The sequence below is a fragment of the Terrapene carolina genome, unplaced genomic scaffold, assembly GCF_002925995.2.
Source record: "Terrapene carolina triunguis isolate 2854851 unplaced genomic scaffold, T_m_triunguis-2.0 Scaffold148, whole genome shotgun sequence".
NCBI classification, from domain to species: domain Eukaryota; kingdom Metazoa; phylum Chordata; order Testudines; family Emydidae; genus Terrapene; species Terrapene triunguis.
In genome coordinates, this window is record NW_020664499.1 from 61,275 (window position 1) to 82,746 (window position 21,472).

Sequence of the window (21,472 nt, forward strand, 5' to 3'; positions counted from 1 at the left end):
ATTAAACCACTTAATTGTTCAGGGGCCTTAGGATTTCAGTGTATATGTATACATTAAAATTCACCATGCCACAATAAAGCATCTAGTTTCTTTTATAGATCCTCCATTCCTTTTCCTATTTCTACATTTTTAAAACAGTTTTTTCTTAGTCACACAGTGCCACATTTGTATGTAAATCTATCACAAGAAGTTATACCTAAAATAACCCCAAGCTCCTCTCAGAACAATGTCCACATCCCCAGCACTCGGATCTCCTGATATAGGATTCTACTATCAAGTTTCCTCAAAGGAGTTTATAAGAACAAATCTTTAGTGAATAAGATTTAAATACAGACCAGTATACAGAAAGCTGTAACATTAGAAGGTCACTTTGTATAATTATTTTCAGTGCAACATAAATGGAAAAAACAGATATGTACTTGACTTTGACATTTCCCATGCTGATGCTATTCAATCTGAAGACAGGGCAAGCTAAGGTGACGAATGCAAATAGGCAGGGCCGGCGCTACCATTTAGTCAAACTAGGCAGTTGCCTAGGGCGCCAAGATTTGGAGGCGCCAAAAAGCGGTGCCCCCAATTTTTATTTATTTATTTTTAAAAACAGCGTTCCTACGCCCCCTCCCCGAGCGCACGGTCACCGCTCCACTTCTCCCGCCTCCCAGGCTTGCGGCGCCAATCAGCTGTTTGGCACTGCAAGCCTGGGAGGGAAGGAGAATTAGAGCGGGGGCGACGTGCTCGGGGAGGAGGTGGAGCAGAGGTGAGCTGGGGTGGGGAGCTGCTGCACAGCTCCCGGGGGGGGGGGGGGGGGGCGGCGGGGGGGGGCGGCGCCGGGGGGGGGGGGGGGGGCGGCGGGGGGGGGGGGGGGTGCAAGGTGGAAGTTTCGCCTAGGGCGTGAAACTTCCTTGCACCGGCCCTGCAAATAGGTGAGTAGAACACATTACTATTGCATGTTGTTGTATACTGTTTCACAGATGCTAACATTTTGAGACTGAAATGCTGTGAAGTATTGAACAGATGATTGGCAGGTTTGATGTGTATAAATGTTACCCTCATTAAAATTTGAGAGAGGCACTCCACAATAAAAACCTGAACTGGGACTCATCTTTCTGCTCCTCCCCCAGTGCCGGTGGAGCAGGCAATAGACACTAGGGGTTATCCACATGCACGGCAGCTGAATTCAGTGTGTGAGTGGCAGCTGTATTGCATGGTTTAGGCAGGAGGTGGGCCACACTGGCAGAGGTGTGTTGGTGAGCTGAGGAGATGGGGATTAGTTTAAAGAGTGTCACAGAACGATTGTGATCTGAGATCAGGGCTTGTGCCCCACCCCCATGTGTGCGGAAAGGGGAGCAGGTGTACCCGGAGGAGCTAGTCTGCATCATTTACTGCAAAATGGTGGTGTTGTTACACTAGCAAGACACTGGGGATAGTTGGGGGGAGCAGCCTGAGTTTAGTGATGGGTAAGGGAAAGTGTAGGTTCAGGAGTGCAAGGACAAGGCTTCCCTGACCCACTGCAGCTCCCTGCCAGGCCAGACGAGACCAGCCTGGCTTGCTCCCACAGCTCTATCTAAATCCTGAACCCTTGCCAGCTCAACACTTCCTGTCAGATCCTGGCACTGAGAGGAGCTGCCGGGGACAGTATCTATAGGTGAAAAGAGGCACAGCTGTTCCTAAAACGAATACTGAAACAATCAGCCCTTCTAGCTGATCGTGTTAGCCCCCATGAAGTCCCTCAAAGTCTGTGCTAGAGCAATAGCCACATATTAGCCTGTAAAGTGATCAGGTACCTACTTTCCCAGCTAATAATCTGGTATGCCGCTTTCCCCTCTCTTCTCTATCTCTGGTCTGCATGAGTCCTCAGAGTCCTTCCACACCTGCAGCCGTGTGTGTGTGTGTGTGTGTGTGTGTGTGTGTGTGTCTCTCTCTCTCCCCCTCTCTGAGGCTGATCCTCCATATTATTCAAAGCTAAAGAGATCTCTGTGTTCAGTCTACACAACAGGCTATAATCTTCGACTGCCTGGATTTGTTACAGGGAAGGAAACATGAAAAAAGAGACATCTCACCAGGGAACAGCAACAAGGGGAAACTCGGAACATGGCATTGTTAGATATTGCTACAGAATTAAGTTTCTTGTAGGAAGCATTAAGCCTCATGAGCGCTTAGCTTTACTCCAGCCACTTTCACCAGCATGATCCAGGCATCTAAAGTAGCGAATAAGCCCAGTGTAGATTTTTTCTAACTATGTCCTTTTAGAAGTTCACACCTCTGCCCGCAAAGCCAGGCAATACACCCACAATGGTATGTACTTTGCACCAAGGGAGAAACCTCTCAAAAGTGAAGAGTGGGTGCAGTTTCTGAGTGTTAAGATTTAACAGCCACTTTTCCTGGGAAAACACTGCCTCACCAAGCCAGCCTGCTGAGCAGATCAAGGGCCGCATTTAGGCTGATCTCTCTTTCGCAACATGGATGTGTTTGGCAATAATCTAAAACTCAAGTGGATTATAAGTATGAACTTTTTTTATTTGTTTGCAAAACCTTCAGAAGACGATTGCACTTCTGAATGTTACATGGTTGGGGTCAGTGAGCAAATATTGCGTTGCTGGGCTACTTGTACTGAATGTTGTAATCCAGACTGCTCTAATTCTCTCTTTTCCTGGCGCAGGCCTCTCGTCGCCCTTCTAAATCTGTTTCTTTGCCTTTCAGTTTCAGATGCATCTACACACAGAAGAGACCCGATTCTCTACTAGCCCTGGCCTTATTTAATCATTTGCATCTCTGCCAAGTGAGTGTAAAATGCCCCTGACATGGGGGTAAATTATCCACAACTATTCCACTATCCTCCCCCCCCCCCACCCGCTTTCCTGAATCTCTGCATAAAGGCTGAGGCACAGGCTAGATTCAGAGAGCATTGCACATAGATAAACGTCAAGAACCCTGAATGCAGGTGAGAGTGACAGCTCCCAGCCAGCTTTAAAGAAAGGGGACTGCACAATTCTTCATAAGCACACCTATAATACACCCAAAATACAAACAGTGTTTGGAATATTTTTTAAATAGCCTTTAAAGCCTAAAGCCATTGGGTAAATAAGTCTGCCAGTTTTTCTTCCTAAACAGAGTCGCACAACTCTGCTGTTCTTCCTGATATTGCCAACCCAAAGTGTTCAAAAATTGCAAGTCAGACCCCGCTTTGTATTTAGGTTCTCGGCTTTGAGACTTTTCTTGGGTCACATTTGTAAACTCATTCCCTACAAGGGCTAGAAACTTATTTTTATCTGAAATGAAAACGGAGATTCTCACTACTGCACCAGCAGCTGTGATTTTAAGATAAACACCACATATCAAACATACATTACAATCTAAAAATTGCAGCATAACATCAGCATTTCTATACCTTAGCACAGGGGTTCTCAATTTTTATCTTTCTGATGCCCCCCACAAACATGTGATAAAAACTCCAGGTCCCACCTATGCCACAACAACTGGTTTTCTGCATATAAAAGCCAGGGCCGGCATTAAGGGGTAGCAAGCAGGGCAATTGCCAGGGGTTCCATGCCATAGGGCGCCCCACGAAGCTAAGTTGCTCAGGCTTCTACTTCTACCCAGGGTGGCAGGACTCAAGGCTCCAGGCATCAGCCCTGCGTGGCAGGGCTTAGGCTTTGTGCCCCGGGCCCCAGCGAGTCTAACACTGTTCCTGCTTGGTGGACCTCCTGAAACCTGCTTGCAACCCCCTAAGGGTCCCTAGGCCCCTGGTTGAGAACCACTGCTTTAGCACACATGTAAAAACTAGTGAGCATGCCCAGTAAGTACCACACCCTTCTTCAGCATGCTTAGAGGAGTCAGAATGGCCTAGAAGATAGAGCACTGGCGTAAGACTCAGGAGACCTGAGGCCTTGGCTCTGCTACTGGGTGATATTAGGCACTTCACTGCCCTGTGCCTTGGTTTCCCCACTGTAAAATAGGAATAATGATACGGACCTCCTTTGTAAAGTGCTTGGAGAACTACTGCTAAACAGTGCCATAGAAGAGCTAGCCCTCCTAGCTGCGTCACCTTGCACACTGCATGTGTGCAGGGGCACAGAATTTGAACAAATCCATTCCTGCTCCCATGGCTTCTCCTGCTTCCTGTACAGGAAAAAAAAAAAGCTGCATTATAGAGCCTGTGGGTTACACTACCATTCTGACTAGCATTTTTCACCCACTTTGCCCAGATGTGACTGACTTTGCAAGGTAGGAAAGAATCAAGCCCAAGGTGTTTCTTAAAACTTCTCTAGATTAAGGAGCTACAAGTTTCGAGATTAAATATAAAAATATGGACAAGTATTTGGGCTGTCTACCTTAAAGGACCTTGCAGCGGGGTAATACCTTGAGTTAGTAACCCCTGAAGGCCTATCCCAGGGCTAGAGTGTAGCTGCCTGTTTAGCAAGTGCTCAGGGTAGGAGTTGGGGGAGGGGGGGAGAAGCACAGAGCACAAGGAACCTTTCCCTTTGCATGCCTCAAGCTGAAGCCAGGGGAGTACATTAGGGAGTAAAGGGATTGCCTCCAGCATTACATATCTAGGGGTACACACCACATTCAAGAGGGGAAGGTGGAGCATCATGTGCTTGGATAGGGATTTTGCATAGTGCCTCAGTGAGCTCCCTCTGAATTGGTGCCGCTGTGCACCATCTCCTACTCTGGCCTGTGTCTAAAAGTCACAATTTAGATCCAAGTGAGCTATTTGGATTTTTGACTGCAGTCACTATAGAGAGGGCAGCAGGACTGAATTGCCCAACCTCCCACCTTTCTGATTGCCTCGCCAAGGAGCTTCTTTGGGATCTTTTCAAACACAAACCACAAGGTAGGGTGGGATATTATTCAGAGATGTAAACAAGCAGGACTAGTTAAGGACTGTAGCACCTTCATTTGCCAAAGCATCTAGGGAACAGGAACTCAAACACAAGCAAAGCAACATAGGGCAGCTTGGGGATCTGAAAGGAACCCAAAGCTGTCACAAGATCTGAATAATATAGTTTACTATAACCCACACACACCCACCCCTGCTCCTGTTAAGGCTGCAATCAGAGATATCAAAATTTAACCACTGCTGTATTCCTGAGCTGACCAAGGCCCTGAATGAGCAACACTGCTGAGCACATGCCTAACTGAAGTCAAATGGAATTACTCATGTGTTTGAAGTTAGGCACATGCTTAAGTACCTTGCTGAATCGGAGGCCACGGGCGTTCTGTACTAAAGGAGGAGAGAATAAGGAGTTCAGTGGTTCCAATAATCTTCTCAGTGGTTGGATGTTCATTCCACACCAAACTTCAGCTGTTTGAAGTTTCCCCATCGTGAAGTGGTCTCCAGTGCTGGAATGGGGGTGGCGGGCACCATGGGGAAGAGCAGTTACACAGCAGCATCTTTCTTCCACTGCAGACCTGCCAGAAGCCTCTTGCAGGAACAAAGCTCATCAATGTGGGATCAAAATGTGTCATTAGCTGGACACATTCAAGAAACCTCTCTCCACAGTCTTCTCCCCTGAAGCAGAGAGCTGAGTGTTGAACATTACTGCTGCTTGAAACAGCTTCAGGGTCACAGAACATGGAGAGAAAGTTAACTGCAGGTGCCATAGGATAAAACTAAGCCCCAGGAGCCAATTAGGATGACCAGACAGCAAATGTGAAAAATCGAGACAGGGGGTGAGGTTAATAGAAGCCTATATAAGAAAAAGACCCAAAAATCAGGACTGTCCCTATAAAATTGGGACATCTGGTCACCCTAGAGCCAATACATCTGATCTGGCCATGCTGCCAGCACTGAAGGGTTTGGGAGAGTGCTTCTTAGAGGCAAAAGGCTGCGTCTTGGCTGATTTCCAGAGGGTCTACACCAGGGATCGGCAACCTTTGGCACGCGGCCTGCCAGGGTAAGCACCCTGGTGGGCCGGGCCGGTTTGTTTACCTGCCGCATCCGCAGGTTTGGCCGATCACGGCTCCCACTGGCTGTGGTTTGCCGCTCCAGGCCAATGGGAGCTGCGGGAAGCAGCAGCCACCACATCCCTCGGCCCGCGCCGCTTCCCGCAGCCCCCATTGGCCTGGAGCACTGAACCATGGCCAGTGGGAGACACGATCGGCTGAACCTGCAGACGCAGCAGGTAAACAAACCGGCCTGGCCCGCCAGGGCGCTTACCCTGGCGAGCTATGTGCTAAAGGTTGCCGATGCCTGGTCTACACTATCTTTTCCTGTGGACTATTGGTCAATCCTTCATTTGCAGATGAGGCTTCTTTGTGCAGTGGTGCTACGCTGACACCATGCAAATAATGATGCAATTTCTGTTGCAGTAAAACCATGGAGTTTTGAGAATAAGTTTCTTCCTTCCACATGTTTTCAGATGAAACAGCAGCACAGGGTCCAAAGAGATGGTGCTTCATTCCCTTCCATAACAGGAAACATGTCATAACAGACCGATCAACTTTCTTGATGCCCTAGGGATAATCAACTTTTTCTGTGAATCATTTATATATTGAAATGGAAACAATATGGATAATATTTGGTGGATTAAATTAGCTGGTGCCTATGGTATTTGCAGCTTATAAATGAAACAATTTTCTATTTGTCTTGCAATTTTAATTTAGAATAAACGCTTTCAAAATACAGGGGGAAAAAGAGCATTGCAGGTGCTTTCTCCAATGTGACAAGATAGTTTCCCCTAAGCCTGCATTCAGCTCCAAACTATGCACCCTCTGTAGAAAGCCATCCCCAGTAACTGATTAACAAATGCTGCTCTCAGGCTGAATTACACAGGAACTCCTGTGCAGGTATATCAGCCAGTCATATTGTCACTAATTATAACCACCTCATTAAGTGCTATTACAGCAAATACAAATTCATTTATAATTAATGAACAATTAAGTGGTTATCAGAGACTCTGCATTAAGCCTCCTGACAGCTAGTAGAAACCAAGCTCAAAAGCTCTCTCCCCCTCCTCTTGCTTAGGATCCGCTAAAAAAGGCGGACTTACAGTGGGCAGTGAAAAGGTCAGGACTCTGGACACAGCTGATAGTGCTTGAATGCATGCTGTTAGTGGTTTAGGAGTTTCAAGTAGTAACTATTAATGCCAGTTACTATTTTCCATACTCTCCAGAATCCTGAAATTATTTTGTCTATTTTGAAAAGGACAGCCTGCTATCAACCAACAATATGACAGAGGTTCACTGAATTCATCATCACAGCTATGTTATCACGTTTGTTTAGTGGGAAGTCTGCAGATCTTCTGGGCCAAATTATACTCACTAATACCTGTGTATAGCCAGAATAATTCCATTAAAGCCATTTGAGATACTCTAAATTTACACCAGAGCTGGGCCTGTTATTAGCAAAGGCAAGACTGAGGATCAGAAGAGGCTGGCTGTGGCATGTCTGAGATGAGGAGCTGCTATCCCTAGAGGAGGCAATCTCAAGCAGAAGACAAAGGACCTCTAAGAGATGTCCAGAACAAGAGAAGTGGGATCAAACCCAAGCCCAAGAGATCAAAGACTTCAATGCCCTCTGAGAGAGAAGCTGATTGAAGGGTTATCTCAGATGACAGATCCAAGAAATAATACAGCTGAGTGAACCATTGATTTTTCATTTTTGGTGTCTTAATGAAAAAAAACACTAAAAAAAAAAAAAAAAGGTTATTTTCTAACCAACTGATTTTCCCTCCCATTTTTTCTAGACAAAATGAAAAACCAATAAATAAATAATTGTTCAGGTCAGACCAACCAATTAGAAAATGTTGATTCAAATAGACATTTCATCTTGTAATTTTTTAAATTATTTCCACATTTTTGAAATGGTTGTTTTCAAGTTGTTTTTCCAGCTGAAATTATTTGCCAAATTTGCAAATTGTTTTGGTGCCTTGACAAATGCATGGCATGTTTACTATCTGCTGAAATATTTTTGACCAACTCTACCTACACCCATTAGCTGCACTACTCTAACATATTTTTCCTCTGACACATGTTTTGCCACTGGAGTGTTTTTGTAGCTGTCTGCAGTCTAGACTCATCTGTTTTTGCAGAAAACATCTTATTCTTTTGTTAATGCACAATGTTAATGTGTGGTGTATTTGGTACAGAAGCAATTTCATCTTATGGTTACAAGAAGCTTGATACGTTTCTAACAATATTGAATATTTCATCGTATTGAGCAAATCATCCCAAAAACCTCACTAAGATTAATTTGCATTCTATGTCCATATAGGATTCTCCAGGCACATTGTCATTTACATTGCAATTAGGGGATATTGAATTGCAAAATGAATTTCACAGGTCACACAGTTTAAAGAGGCAAAGTAATTGTTTGGTCAGCCTTCAGTTACTGAGAAAAAACACTAAGAAGCAGTGTAAAAGTTGTGCAGCAGCCCCCCATTATTAAACCAGCAAAGGTAATTATGGGTGAGACGGGATTAGAAAATGGAGCATTCAATTTGAATTAAAATATTCTCTATAAATTATATTTAAAGAGCTTTACATTTCTCTGAAGGATGATTAGACTTATTTTCCACATTTACTGTTCCCTAATTATTCCAAATCACAAAACTTATATATGATTCTATAATATTTTTATTTGGTTAAAAATAATTGAGAATATAGATTCATTTCAAGGAATGGATGGTAAGCAGGGAATTCTGAAATTGTCACTCTATTTATGGTTTTTGCTCCTTCACTTTTAGAATTTCAAATCAAGATCTTTTTTAACAAAGTGTGGATTTAAAAAAAGAGAGACATCTTATAGGCAAATACCTCAAGAGATACGATGGCTCCTATCAGTCACAGGTATGAGTCTTTTGCCCACACAAATGGATTTCTCATGTCTGTCACTTGTGTGTGGCATATTTTAGATGCTCATTGTGGGAAACTGGATGGTTCAGATGTTTGGCCAGGGGAGATGGAACCATTCACATTTTCTGCAAGATACCTGTCCAACTATAGCACTGATCAGTAACTGAAAGTTTGTGCTATCTAATGGCTGACAAATAGCCTATTGGATATATAATATGTGGATCGTCTTTGTTAAACTCCAAGTGAACAGGTCACAAAACCCACCACAATGCTCTGGAGTCAGTCTCAGATGAGCGATCAAATTACTCTCTGATCCCTGTAGCCGGGAGAACAAAAGGATTCTTCATATCTGTAGAATGTCTCTTTCTTGACATAAATATCTGAGGCCTGTCTTTTAGGGACTGAAGTCTTTCCTGCATTTTCATATCATAAATATGAACTAAAAACCTCACACAAAAAACTTTTAAAAGCCCTAGTTTTCGTAGCTGCAGGACACCAATTAATGAAGAAAAGGAACACATTTCACTTGAGAATTACCAAGTTGTGTTACTGTAACAGTGGGGACTCACCCCTGCGGCGCCTCCTGCTGGTGATGTCTGGGAATTAGCTTGTTCCAGCTCCGGAGCGCCCTCTGCAGGCCGGTGATCTGCCTGTCCTCTGGCCCCCGTGTCCCTCCCTGGACCCCGCTGCCCTTTTACCTGGGATGTTGCCCCCTGGCAGTAACCCCTCAGTCTTAGGGTTTCCCCTCCCCAGGGAACCCCCACCCACAATCCTCACCTCACTTCAGTAGAAGGCTACTGCCAGTCATCATCTAGCCCCCCGCTCTGGGGCAGACTGCAGTATCAGCCTAATCATCACTGGCAAGGTTAGGTTTGGACCTGCTGCCTTGGCCTACCCTGAACTGCCCTCTACAACCCCCATACCCCTTGGCCTTCTGCCTAGGGCTTTCCAGGCTGGAGCTCCCCAGCCCTGCTCCACTCAGGTACCCTGTCTCTAGCGCCCTGCAGCCAGGCCCATCTCCCTTTAAGCAGAGAGAGAGGCTGTTTGGGCTCCTGGCTCACAGCCTTTTTATAACAGGCCAGCTGGGCCTGATTGGGGCATGGCCACAGCTGAGCCCACTTTCCCCAATCAGCCCAGGCTTCTTGCCCCAGCCACAGCCTTCTTCTGGGCTGTTTTAAGCCCTTCAGGGCAGGAGCGGGGTAACCACCCCGCTACAGTTACCAATGATGACAAGGAAAATATAATGCAGATCTGCGTATGCTCTAGAAAATGTATATCCTTCTCCAGTACCAATAATTACCTTTCTACTGCTGTAATGTGGCTCCCTGTGGCCTGATCAAAAAAAGTTTTCACTAGTCATAATAATAAAGAAGATATAAAATTAATACCACAATGGCTGCTACTGTATCATGGAAGAGGATAGGATTGCTACAGAATAGTGGATTTAGACTTGGTTGGAAGTAGAAGGATACTGCTAAAAGAGAATCTGCTCACAATTTTCAACAACTTAATATTTGCTACTTTTTGTTTCCCTGAGACAACAAAATTTTTAAGCAATAATTCACAGTTTCATTATTTGTCTCTTACTCCTTCTTTCATGCCCTCTCTGACTCTGTTTTTCAGATCCAGTGTTAGCAGTGAGGAAATGTAGTATTCTTTCACATTCTATTCTAGTCTACAAAACATACCAAAAGGCCCAGAGTGGAGAGATCTGTACGCAGTGCATATTATAAAAACCACTATTAGGTGAATAGCATACAAACGTGTCTATCTATCAAACTGGACAGATATACATACGTATCTTAATGTAACTCTAACATGACGTATTTCACATACAAGTCAACTGACAAGGGCCAGCTTGTGCTTTTGGGTGATGATTCTGTCCCTTAAGTGTAACACAGAAATTACTTTAGCTGGGAATACAGGTGTCCTTCATTTTTCCAGTTGTCTCATCCTTGAAAAGAGAGAGTTACACTATGGTTTATGGCTGAGTCTGATGCTATTTGAAGTTTTTCCTAAAGCCCCAGGTTACTATGTAAGACTTTTAGAAAAAGGTTTCTAGCCCTCCTGGTTGCAGAGGAAAGGTTGAAAATATTAAACTTAAAGGCTCATAACGCAGAAGGCAAATAAAGAGAACCCTAAACATATTATTAAAAAAAATTATGATTTTAAAGCTAATCTAATAAGTTTTTGGATCTTGACTCATGATTTTTGAATGCTTGGGGTTAGCAATACTGCTGTTGAGAAGGGAGGGCTTTGTGAATTTCAACTAGCTTTGTAACTTAAAACACTCATATATTTTGAGAGTCTGACAAACTCTCAGACTTCCAAAGTGTTGATTATCTGGCTATATTATCTGAGAAGAAAAGTCATATTCAAATTCCTTCCCCAAGAGAAAGGTGTAGTTGGGTACTTCCTTTCTGGCTGACTGGTTTGGAACAAAGAGTTCTTACAACATTTTGCATATACATGTTATGTGTTATAATGCCACCTAGCGGTAAGAGTGCAACAGGAGTGGAGTGAAGATAGTTGGCATGAGTTTGCGTTTGTTCAAGTGCATGGATCCAGATTCCCAGGAGGATTTTACTAGAGAATTTTGTCTGAAGATGGGTGAAAAATTAAGGGCCGAGTCTTATAAAAACTTACTACCAAGTGGTTGGAATAGTCCTGTTGAAAGGACGAGTGAAGTCAGTGGGGCTATTTCTGTTTGTTAGGCTATGACCCTGATTCAGCAAAAGACTGAAGCATTTGCTTAAAGTTAAGCATATTCTTAAGTACTTTCCTGAATAGGAGCCCTAGAGCTTGATTTTCTGAGCTGGTGAGCACCCATATCTCCCACTGATTTCAGTTGGAATTACAGGTGTTTGGCACCTTGGAGAATCAGGACCTAAATCTGGCAGTGTTTGCAGGATTGGAGTTTACTCTTTGAAAGGGAAAGGAATGTGTTAGGTGCCATATGAATGTCTTCATAGTAGCGAACGTTGCTAGTGATTTTCAGTGTCAGTTGCTAGTCTAACAGTGTATTTTAGACAGCTGTGCTTTCAGAACCCTTGTACATTAAGTTCTGTTAAGAGATAAGAATAGCATTTTGTGCTGTCTGGGGCTGTCTTACCCCTTAGTCAGCAGGAGCTGCTCAGTGTCCTCCTGCAGCCTTCTTCTGCTGGCAGGGCAGTTCGCTCTCTGGCCAAACTAAAAGGTACTCCCCTTCCAGGGTATACAAGTCCAAACAGAAAACCGCACCAGTCAAACACAGTGCTGGGCTTCAGAAAGAGTCCTTTCCATTTTGGTTGTGGGGGTGCCCATTCATCACTTTCAGGAGGCACCACTGATATGTAGGAGAGTTCTCAATCTAACTACATGCTACGTCCCCAACACCCCAACTAATGAAGCAGTCATCTGCTTCAGCTTCAAACATCCACTTCATTCTTCCTACACAGGTTGTCTTGTCTGCTTCTAAGACAAATAAAGTAAAGAAAAACATAACAGCCATAGCTGTGAGACTCAGTCCAATGGTACAGTCCTCTGACAGGACTGCAGTAGTCCTCATTCCAGCCCCCTGTTGTGTCTCAGTCCTGAGACCTGCTCAGCTCTGATGTCTCCTCAGGCTGGGGAGAGGAAGAGCTGGACAATTCCTGCTTTTTCCTGGTCAAGACCAAACGTTGGTCGGTCTTCATGCCCAGAAACTAATTAAGGAAACTCTTTCCTTAATTAACAAACCCAGCAAGTTTGACAGGGTGTGACAAAGTCTATGCTTGGCTCCCTTTGCAGGGAATTAACCTGCTCTGAATAATCCAGCAAGGGGTGTGGTCACCTCATCACAGGGCATACTGGGTGAAAGTTTCCCCTATGCAGAGGGCCAGCAATAGCCTCTGAGTCACTTAAATCACATTTAGGCCATTTCGAGAATTATGAGGGAGTCAAGCCGTTGGATGTAATGTAACAACATTGAGAGTCTCCTACCTTCTGCTGCATTCAAATGGTGAGCTGCATTTTCTGTGTGTCAAACTAGATTGTCAAAAAAGCATCTTCCTCTTGGATTGTAATTTTGATTACACATAGGACACATTTAAATGTATTTTAATGTTATATTCTTCTTTTGACCAGATACAGCGCTTAAGATCTCTCTTATAGCATGTTGCAGTTTTCCCTAGCTGCATGGAAAACTATGAAAGTGGTTAATGCTCCAGGAATACTCTGCATGTTAATGATTTTTGTTATGGAGCATAAGGATCCATAGGACATAATAGCATTCAAGCTTCTATGTGACAATTATTTCAATTAATTTTAGTACTAGAGTAAACACACATTAGGAGCCATGTCATCACTAAAGGCTGAAATCACATAGGACCATGGACATTATGCACTGCCAGTTATTTACATACAAAAAGGGACAAGAATGTACCAATAAAATGATGTAGTAAGAGTGCTCCAAGCTTGCATCTTAACTCTAAGCTGAGAACTGTGATTGTTCCTAGAGAGAAGAACCACGGGATGCTGGTTCATTAGCAAAGGCTTTCCTCATGCTTAATTACACAGGAACCCCGAAGAAGGTACATCAACCAGCCATCTGAGCACCACTCATTAGCAATAGTGCTATTACATTCAATGCAACTTAATTCCTAATGAATGAACAATTACCTTTAAGTTTTCATTAGGGAATTCAAGGCTGAATCTCTCTATGACAAGGAGAAAACAACTGTCAAGAAGCTCTATTTTTGGTTACTGTTCAGGGGAATGTCCTGTGTGCACAAAGCTGTTCAGAACAAACTGTGACTTTTTCTAGGTTGTGTGGGGACAGAAGAGGATTTTCTCCCTGACCACAAAACAAGCAATACTGCATATCCCTCGGTATTTGAGTGGCTGCTTTGGTACATGGTCATCTGCACCAGTAACCATCGACAAAAAAAGAAGCACTTCTTCCAGTGCAGTGTACCTGGGAGATGACAATACTTCAGGTTAGTACAGAAGCATGAGAGAGAATAAATAACTATACAGGGGTTTGTCCCTAGATGGCATATTATTTGAACAAGAAAAACAATGACACCTATTCAACACCCTTCCCATCTTTTGAATATACTTCGCTCATGCCAGACACTGGAAATGTTATCACCTTGGTAGCCCTTTGTCATCCAGTTGTGATCTGCGGCTCTGGATCTGTTGCACTCTATATGCCCTTGCGATTAGACTAGATATAAAACTTCCTGAGCCCTGAATTAAACTCTGGGGCCCTTAGTCCATTAGTAGATCTGGGTGAATTCCAGCAAATAGATTTTTTTGTCAAAAATGTCAGTGATCCAAAACTATTTGAGAATTTGGGTCAAATTTGACAAATAGTAAAAAATGGTTTTTTTAAAAGTTGAAACATTTTCATTTTGACCATGTCGAAATGTTTTGACATTTTGTTTCAAAACAGCATTTCAAATTCAAATCTGAGCAATTGAAAAGTACCTGAAAACAATCAAATCCAAATGAATAACTTGAAAAAAAAATTATTGCCTTCAGTTTGCACATCAGACATCCCTAAATACGCTTGTTCTGAATCCTTCAATATTTCTCGCAAGGCTGTGTTCTCAGCATGATTGTGTGGACAGGCGAGTGCACCTCCAGCTTTTGCACACAGGGATTTTCCATTTTTAAAAGAATCTTTTGTGCCCGTTGACATAAATGTTTTCTTACCAACACTCTTGACCCACCGCAAAGAAAAAACTAGAAACAAAAGAGATCATTAAAATGAAAATTCTACATGCGTTATGGGGGAAGTTAATCTCACTGTAAGAATTTACCCACAAAACACTAGGCACATTAATTGCACTTTGTAAGTAACAAACGACACTTATACAAATAATGTGACTTCTGCCAACGTTATAGATGAAACTGTGCTAGCAGCAACTATTTGGAAACAGAACAGCAGCTAGCTGGTTTCTTGAATGATTTCCAGGACAAATATGAACGGAGATTTTTTGACTGAAAAACCATGTTATAAAATTGTACTGCAGAGAAAGGGAGATGAATACACAGTAGCATTTTCCTCTGTTGCACTAAAATGGGGGAAAATTCACCTCGGGCATATATGGTGGAAGAGCTAGTGAAGACAGGGAACTTATACTTTATTCACTGTGTCATCTAAGCCTGCTTAGAGCAGATGAAGACAACCCACTCTCAGCAACCAGCTGAGCTCTTTCACCCAGGATGTCCCTATGGCAATGATGTCTAGGACCCTGTGCATTAGTGCTACCCTCACTGCTACCACCAGTGCAACTGAGCCAGTAGTAGTGCATGTGTGGGAGAAGGCTGTACAGTGTTTAAGCTGCTATTATCACCCCTTTACTTGCAAAGATTCCCCCCTCCCTCTCCTCACCCCAAAAATACAATCATGTAATATCTCACACTTTTGGTGTCTGCTAACGTCAGCTTGAAGAGTCTGGATGTTCTTTTCCAAAGCAGTTACTTGTCTTTGAAGAGCATCAAATGCTAAGAAAAACAGTTGGGGAGTCATGTAATAAATCATTTCAAAATTACCATACAATCATTGCCTTTGGACTGGCCAGTTGCCTAACTGCTACCGTATGGGTGGGCGGCATGATGCCCTAACCAGGGGTCGCCAGCTCCAAAAATATTCACAACATGACTACAGCTGGGTGATAACTGATTTTTTGGTTCACTGGCAGTTTTGCAATTAAACAACAACAACAAGAACAAAAATAAAAAACAAACAGATAAATAAACAACCCCCACAGTTTGTGAAAAGTGTGTTATTTTGATTTTGAGCTTTTAACATTTTTAATGAAATTGAAGGAAAATTTAAAACAAAAAACCTGAACTTTCTTTTAAAAAGTGTCAAAACAAAACATTTCAGACTTTTTCAGAATTTGTTTGTTTTCCCCAATCAAAATAATTGAGTGAAATTGACACGGATTTGCAAAATGTTTTGGTTGACCTAAATCAGCATTTTTTGTTGAAAAAAATTTTGGATGAAAAATTTCACCCAGCTCTAAAAATAACATCTTTGCTTTCTTCACTGGGAACCCAAACATCATTTCAAACTGGGTACTGGTACACACACTAATCAGATGGGGATCTTCTCTCTGTCACTGGTCACCACTTCCACTTAATCACAATCAGTCATCTGTGTGTGGGCATAGCTCTAGGGATTAATTTTTTCCAGTTAGAATATTTTTTAAAGTGTGTTTCTACAGAGTAACAAATGTGTTCCACACAAAGATGGAAAGCAAAGAGGAAACATGATTGGGAAGAGGAGCAAAAGGGGAAAAAAATATCAGTTATCTTAAAAGAGGAGGAGATAAAAATAACACATCCCCTAGAGTTTCCTCTGTATGCAAAGGTGAGTCGTGTGAACACATTTCAGGGAATATTTCTATATTCCTTGGGTTTGTCCCCTGTTCTCCTATACAGTACTTGTGCCATGTCGATTACCATTCATTCTCCCCAAAGCTTTGGGAGAGCTCTTCACCCCCAAATAGTGATGAAAAGAAATACAGGACACTGCCATGAGCCTACCAAATTTCTCCATGCAAAACGTGACAACAGATATTGACCAGAATACCTGAGTCAGAGAGAGTCGACTTCTCACTTGCACTTTCTCCCTTTTGTCCTTTTTCGCCTTGTGGTCCTTGATCTCCTTTTGTTCCCTGAGGTCCTGCCTTTCCAGGGAAACCCTGCAAACCCCTCAGTCCTGCTCCTAGTATTTGGTTAAAAAGAAATCAGTTAGCAAAAAAAAATATTTTGATGAAAAATTCCCAACCAGCTCTACTGGGATATTCAAAATTGGACTGGACAAAGCATTCAATAATTCACTTTAGGAAACAAATCTGCTGTGAGATCTACAAATGAGCTCTAACTTCTGTTATTCTGTGAGAATAACTGTTAATCAACTATTCTTATTATAAATCACATATACATGGAATAGCATTGTAAATGCATTACAGTGCTTTGTAAACATGGGCCCTGATCCTGCAAGCTGCTCCATGCAAGCAGATCCCCACATCTGTAGAGCACCTAGTAGAAGTTAATGAGGCTCTGACTGGACACAAGGACCTGCCTGCATAGAACAGCCTGCAGGGCTTCTGCCAAAGCTAGAGGGGAAAGTGAAATTGATGGATGCTTTTTCTCATGATGGGGCATAAGAGCCTACTTAAAAGCAGCCAGAGGAAAGAGAGAACATTTAAAGTTCCAAGAGAGAGACAGAATCAGAGAAGGACCCAGGGAAGGCAGAAGACAAAGGATGATAGCCCCAAGGGGACTGATAGACGGGTCACAGATATAATCTTAGTAAATGATTACAGCACTTTACCTTGGTCTCCCTTTTCTCCTTTGGGACCCTTTTTCCCATCTCTTCCATCTCTGCCTGATAAACCATTGGTTCCAGAAGCACAACATTGAATGACTGGGCATGCATTCATGTTCTCTTCATGTTTATTTATATCCACACCTGATGACATCATCAATGCCACAGCCAGAACCAGAGCTTTGAAAGGCTGACAGAGATGCATTGTCAAGCCTGTAGATCTGTGACTAATAAAAAAGGAATAATCACATAAGCATCTGTACGTAGGTTGTTCTATTGTCACTGTGTAGGAGATACACAACCGAGGTCAAGATTCTTAGGACCTGGTTCTCATTTGCACTAAGGCCCCTTTACACCACACAAGCATTGTTAAAGATCCTTAAAAATAATGATGGCAGGATAGTAGTGAGGGGAGATTTCTGAGAGCTATTTGGGCCTTGTTGATTCATATTGTGAGCAGTGATTGGGGAAGGGGAAGATCTGGAAGTTCAGTTCAAAGAAGCCCAATAAGAGCTACAAGATAAAGAATCTGGCAAGCCCTAGATTTAGTCAGTAGTCTGTTGTAGACTACATGATGAAGTCTATAGCAGACTGTAGATGTTAGACTGGGAAAACACCTATTAGAATAGGTCTTCCAGTCCATTCTCCTGCCAGTTCATGAGCTTATTAGTGTTTTGTTCTCTCGAGGGGATTCATTCTCCTGAAGGACTCATATGGAATTTGAACTGGGGATTGCTCAAACCCAAAGTCAGAATTTAAACGAACCAGCTATTGTGCCTGAACGTGTGATTACGGCTCCACAGATATCAGGAGTGATGTACATCTGATCACGTTCTTTTCCTCTACATAGCTACTCATCACTAATCCCAATGCAAATAAAAAATACATTAAAATACAATGAGTTTGACTCATTGTTTCCACGTAGCTGCTGCCTGATTGCTTCCCAATTAATACTTGATGAGCAATTGAGTTTTGCATGTAAATAAGGTATGTCGCTATCGCACTATCATTCCTGAAGTACTCTTGGATTCCATGTATGGTGACTCCAGGGAGCACATATCAAAGTGATGGCAACAACAGAAGTCATTGTGTGGCTAACTCTCTGCAAAAGGTACACACTAATTGAGCTTGATTAATGAGTCTCTAATTTGAGGCAATCAGGTCCAGGAATTAAAGTATTTTTTATAGAGCTGAAATAAACAGCAAACTGCCATGAATACCAGTTTACTTCAACTTTTAGTTCGTCGGGCCAAATACTGAAAGCCAGTGATTTTCCTCTCACATCCGCCAGTCAGTGTAAAATCAGGAGTAATGCCAGTTAAGATCTAGTTAGTATAAAACTTGTGTAAGGGAAAAGAAAATCCAGCGCAATAGGACTTTTGCCATTAATGTCAGTGGGACCTGGATTTAGTGCTCTTTCTTTTTAAGCTTCACAAAAATGTATCCAGTCCTTAGCCTGACTCCCATATTTCTTTTCCCCAAAGACTAATGCACAATCCTTCCACAGAGCTAGAAACAAAAGTTACTTCTGGACCTACTTGTGGAGTACTGAGCTCCTTGGCACTAGCTAACAGATCACTGATCCCCAGAGCTAACAATGTGATCTAGGAAATCACGGCCTTGTTTCTTCCTGCTCTAACCATTAGGACACATTTTGTTGGGAGGAGACATGACTCATGCATGATAATTTGCTAATCTTCCAACAAAAAGTGTTCCTCTCCAATCTTTACCAGCTTCCCATGCTCTCCTCCCTTCATCTCCAAACAAGGAAACAATGAGAAATTAAGAGAAACAAGAAAAGTGAGCACTGAAGGAAAAACTCATTGCAACCCATTGTTTCAATAACAGCTGATGAGGCCATAAGGTAAAAGTGAGGACAATTTCAAAATAACAAGTTATTCATTTCTCCAAAAAAGCCCTGATGCTGCCCCTCCAAAAATCATCCCTCACCTACTCCCTCCCTTTGCTATTTGCCTACTCATCTGCCAGTGCTTAAGACTCCTTCTGATGTTTTGCAGCATGCTTGCCCTGGCATCCCACACGTACATATCCTCTTATTCGGTTCTCTGCTGCTCCTTTGTTCCTCTCATCTCCATACACAGAGAGCTGAAGTGCCTGCCTAGCTGCTGCAAAATGGTGTTAAGACTCTCCAGCTGGTCCCATCACTCCCTGTGCAGCACCCCAGAAAAGTCTTGAAGATTTTCTGCCCCAACACCCCTGCTGATGGTTTAGGTAAGAAGCACAAATGGCTGCTCTTCTTGTGTTGACTTTTTCCATTTTCCCCCCAAGTGCTGATTCCTCAACAGAAGAGAACAAGCAAGGAATTGCTTTTCACAGAAATAGCAAAAAGATAGATCTACCACACTTACTCATGTTGAGTAATACTCTACTCCATGAGTAGTTCCAGTGATTTCAAATGGGATTTCTCATGGAGTAAAGTACTACTCAGCATGAGTAAGGGTGACAGAATTTGAGACCGACTCTTTAGGAAAGTTATACCAGAGTGAGTCAGAGCAGAATTTGGTCCCAAGTGATGCTCCCCACTTGTCCAAGGTACGGCAAGAAATAGTTGAGAAAAAAGAGACCTCTGCCTACTCTATACAGTGCTTGGTACTCTTTAAAAAACAGAAGTGGAATAAATGTAACATAAAGAGGTATTTCTCAGTGCCAGTTATAAGGAAAGCTGGGTGAAAGAGAAACAGACTTTCTGGAATGACTATTCACGATTAGCTTTGAAAATGAGTAGCAGGCAGGATCTCATATTTCAGTAGGTGAAGTTCAATAGATTTTTTGTTGTTATACCATCAATAAGCCACCTATGAAATAATGTGTGCTCACAATGACACAGCCAAGTACTCTGACTACAATTCATCAACATATCGACACCCACCACTGACACCAAGGGCGACGGGACAGGAAACTGAGGCCACTGCCCCAGACCTGGGCGTAAAGATAAGGTGAGGAAGGGGAGCTGAGACTGGCATTACCTCATTGGCAGGTCTAGGGTGCTATAATTACTTTGGAGAGCCAATACAGGGGGGTGAGTGCTGGTGGAAATAGCGTGCCGTCTGCACTCACACAGCACCAGGAGCCCTGACCAGCCCACTGCTGCCATGGAACTATAACACTGGTCCAGGGACAAGGGTGGACAAAAACAGAGGAAGAGGAGAGAACATAAACTAGTAAGAGGGGCCAGAGAGCAGGGGGAACAGCGAATGGGGACAATATGCTGGGTGAGGGGACAGAGGCCAGCAGTAGGAGAAGGAAACACCCAGGGAGTTGGGACAGGTGAAGGGTTGAATGCTCTGAGGCAAGAGGGAGTGGAGCAAAAAGATTGGTACGGGATTGTTGACTCTGTGGGACTGGACCACAGTAGCCCTGATTCTGCTTCTGGGCTTGGGCCCTGAAAATCCCAGTGGCAGCCCCATAGACACAAGAGTCACAACAAAGGGCTGTTATCCCAGAAACCTGAGATTCTAAAAGGGAAAGTCCACAAATTCAGCTATTAGGGAGAATTTATCTTCAAACAGAGTCATCATCATCATCACCTTTCTCGTGTTGAGGTCACTGGGAAGCAGCAAGACCCAGAAATCAGCCAGTCACACCTGCTTGCAGAATAACTGTCTGAATTCCTTCTGACCCACTGTATCCAAACCGGAAAGTGAAGGCTTTAGTTTGCTCAAATTTTAATAATTACCTACCAGCACCTACCTTTACTTACCCAATACACAATGAAGCAATGTAACGCACTGCCAGCTTATCTGACTGATGATGTAACTGAATGCAGTGTACAAGAAACCTTAACAAATCCAGTGGATTTCTCCCTAGCTGCATAAGAAAGCAAGAGTATGTTAGACTTGCTAACAGAGGCAGTGAAAAGAGATTTACATTGACTAAAGGTATTCCCTTGTTATCACTGTCCTTGCACAACTCTGTGGATTGCACAACTGAACCCGATATCTTACTATTTACTGGTACTGGATGTGTTTTTTAGGAAAATATTTGCTGTTGACTGCTTCACCTTATGCAGACCTTGGCCACATTGCAGTTTAATTTAAAATCATCAACTCGCCCCCCTGCCCAACGTTGCACATTTCTATCCTTAACACTTTTTTCCCTCTCATTCCAGTAAATGGAGCTGCTTTTGTGTAAGGAAATAGAAGAGTACACAATGTTGTTCTCCTAACACTCTGTACCATTCGACAACATCCAGCTATGTCTGGCATTCCCTGCAGCAGGGTCTTAACTAGCTGTGGGAAATATTTGCCTTGCTAAAAACCTCTTTGATTATTTTTGTTTACTGATGAGAAGTCGGGTACGTAAGAGCAACTTCTGGTAAAAGGTTTAAGCAATCAAGGCCATTTTAAATTA

General features: G+C 43.0%; 1 protein-coding gene across 1 annotated transcript in view; it reads right to left on the minus strand.

Moving 5' to 3' along the window:
* Positions 1-17,745, minus strand: part of LOC112113811 (pulmonary surfactant-associated protein A-like) — a 45,186-nt gene extending 27,441 nt beyond the window's left edge. Inside the window, exon 1 of the mRNA XM_029912010.1 lies at positions 17,108-17,745. Coding sequence (XP_029767870.1) covers positions 17,108-17,306 — 199 coding nt within the window. The 5' untranslated portion in view covers positions 17,307-17,745. The remainder of the gene's footprint in view (positions 1-17,107) is intronic.
* Positions 17,746-21,472: the final 3,727 nt, after the last annotated feature.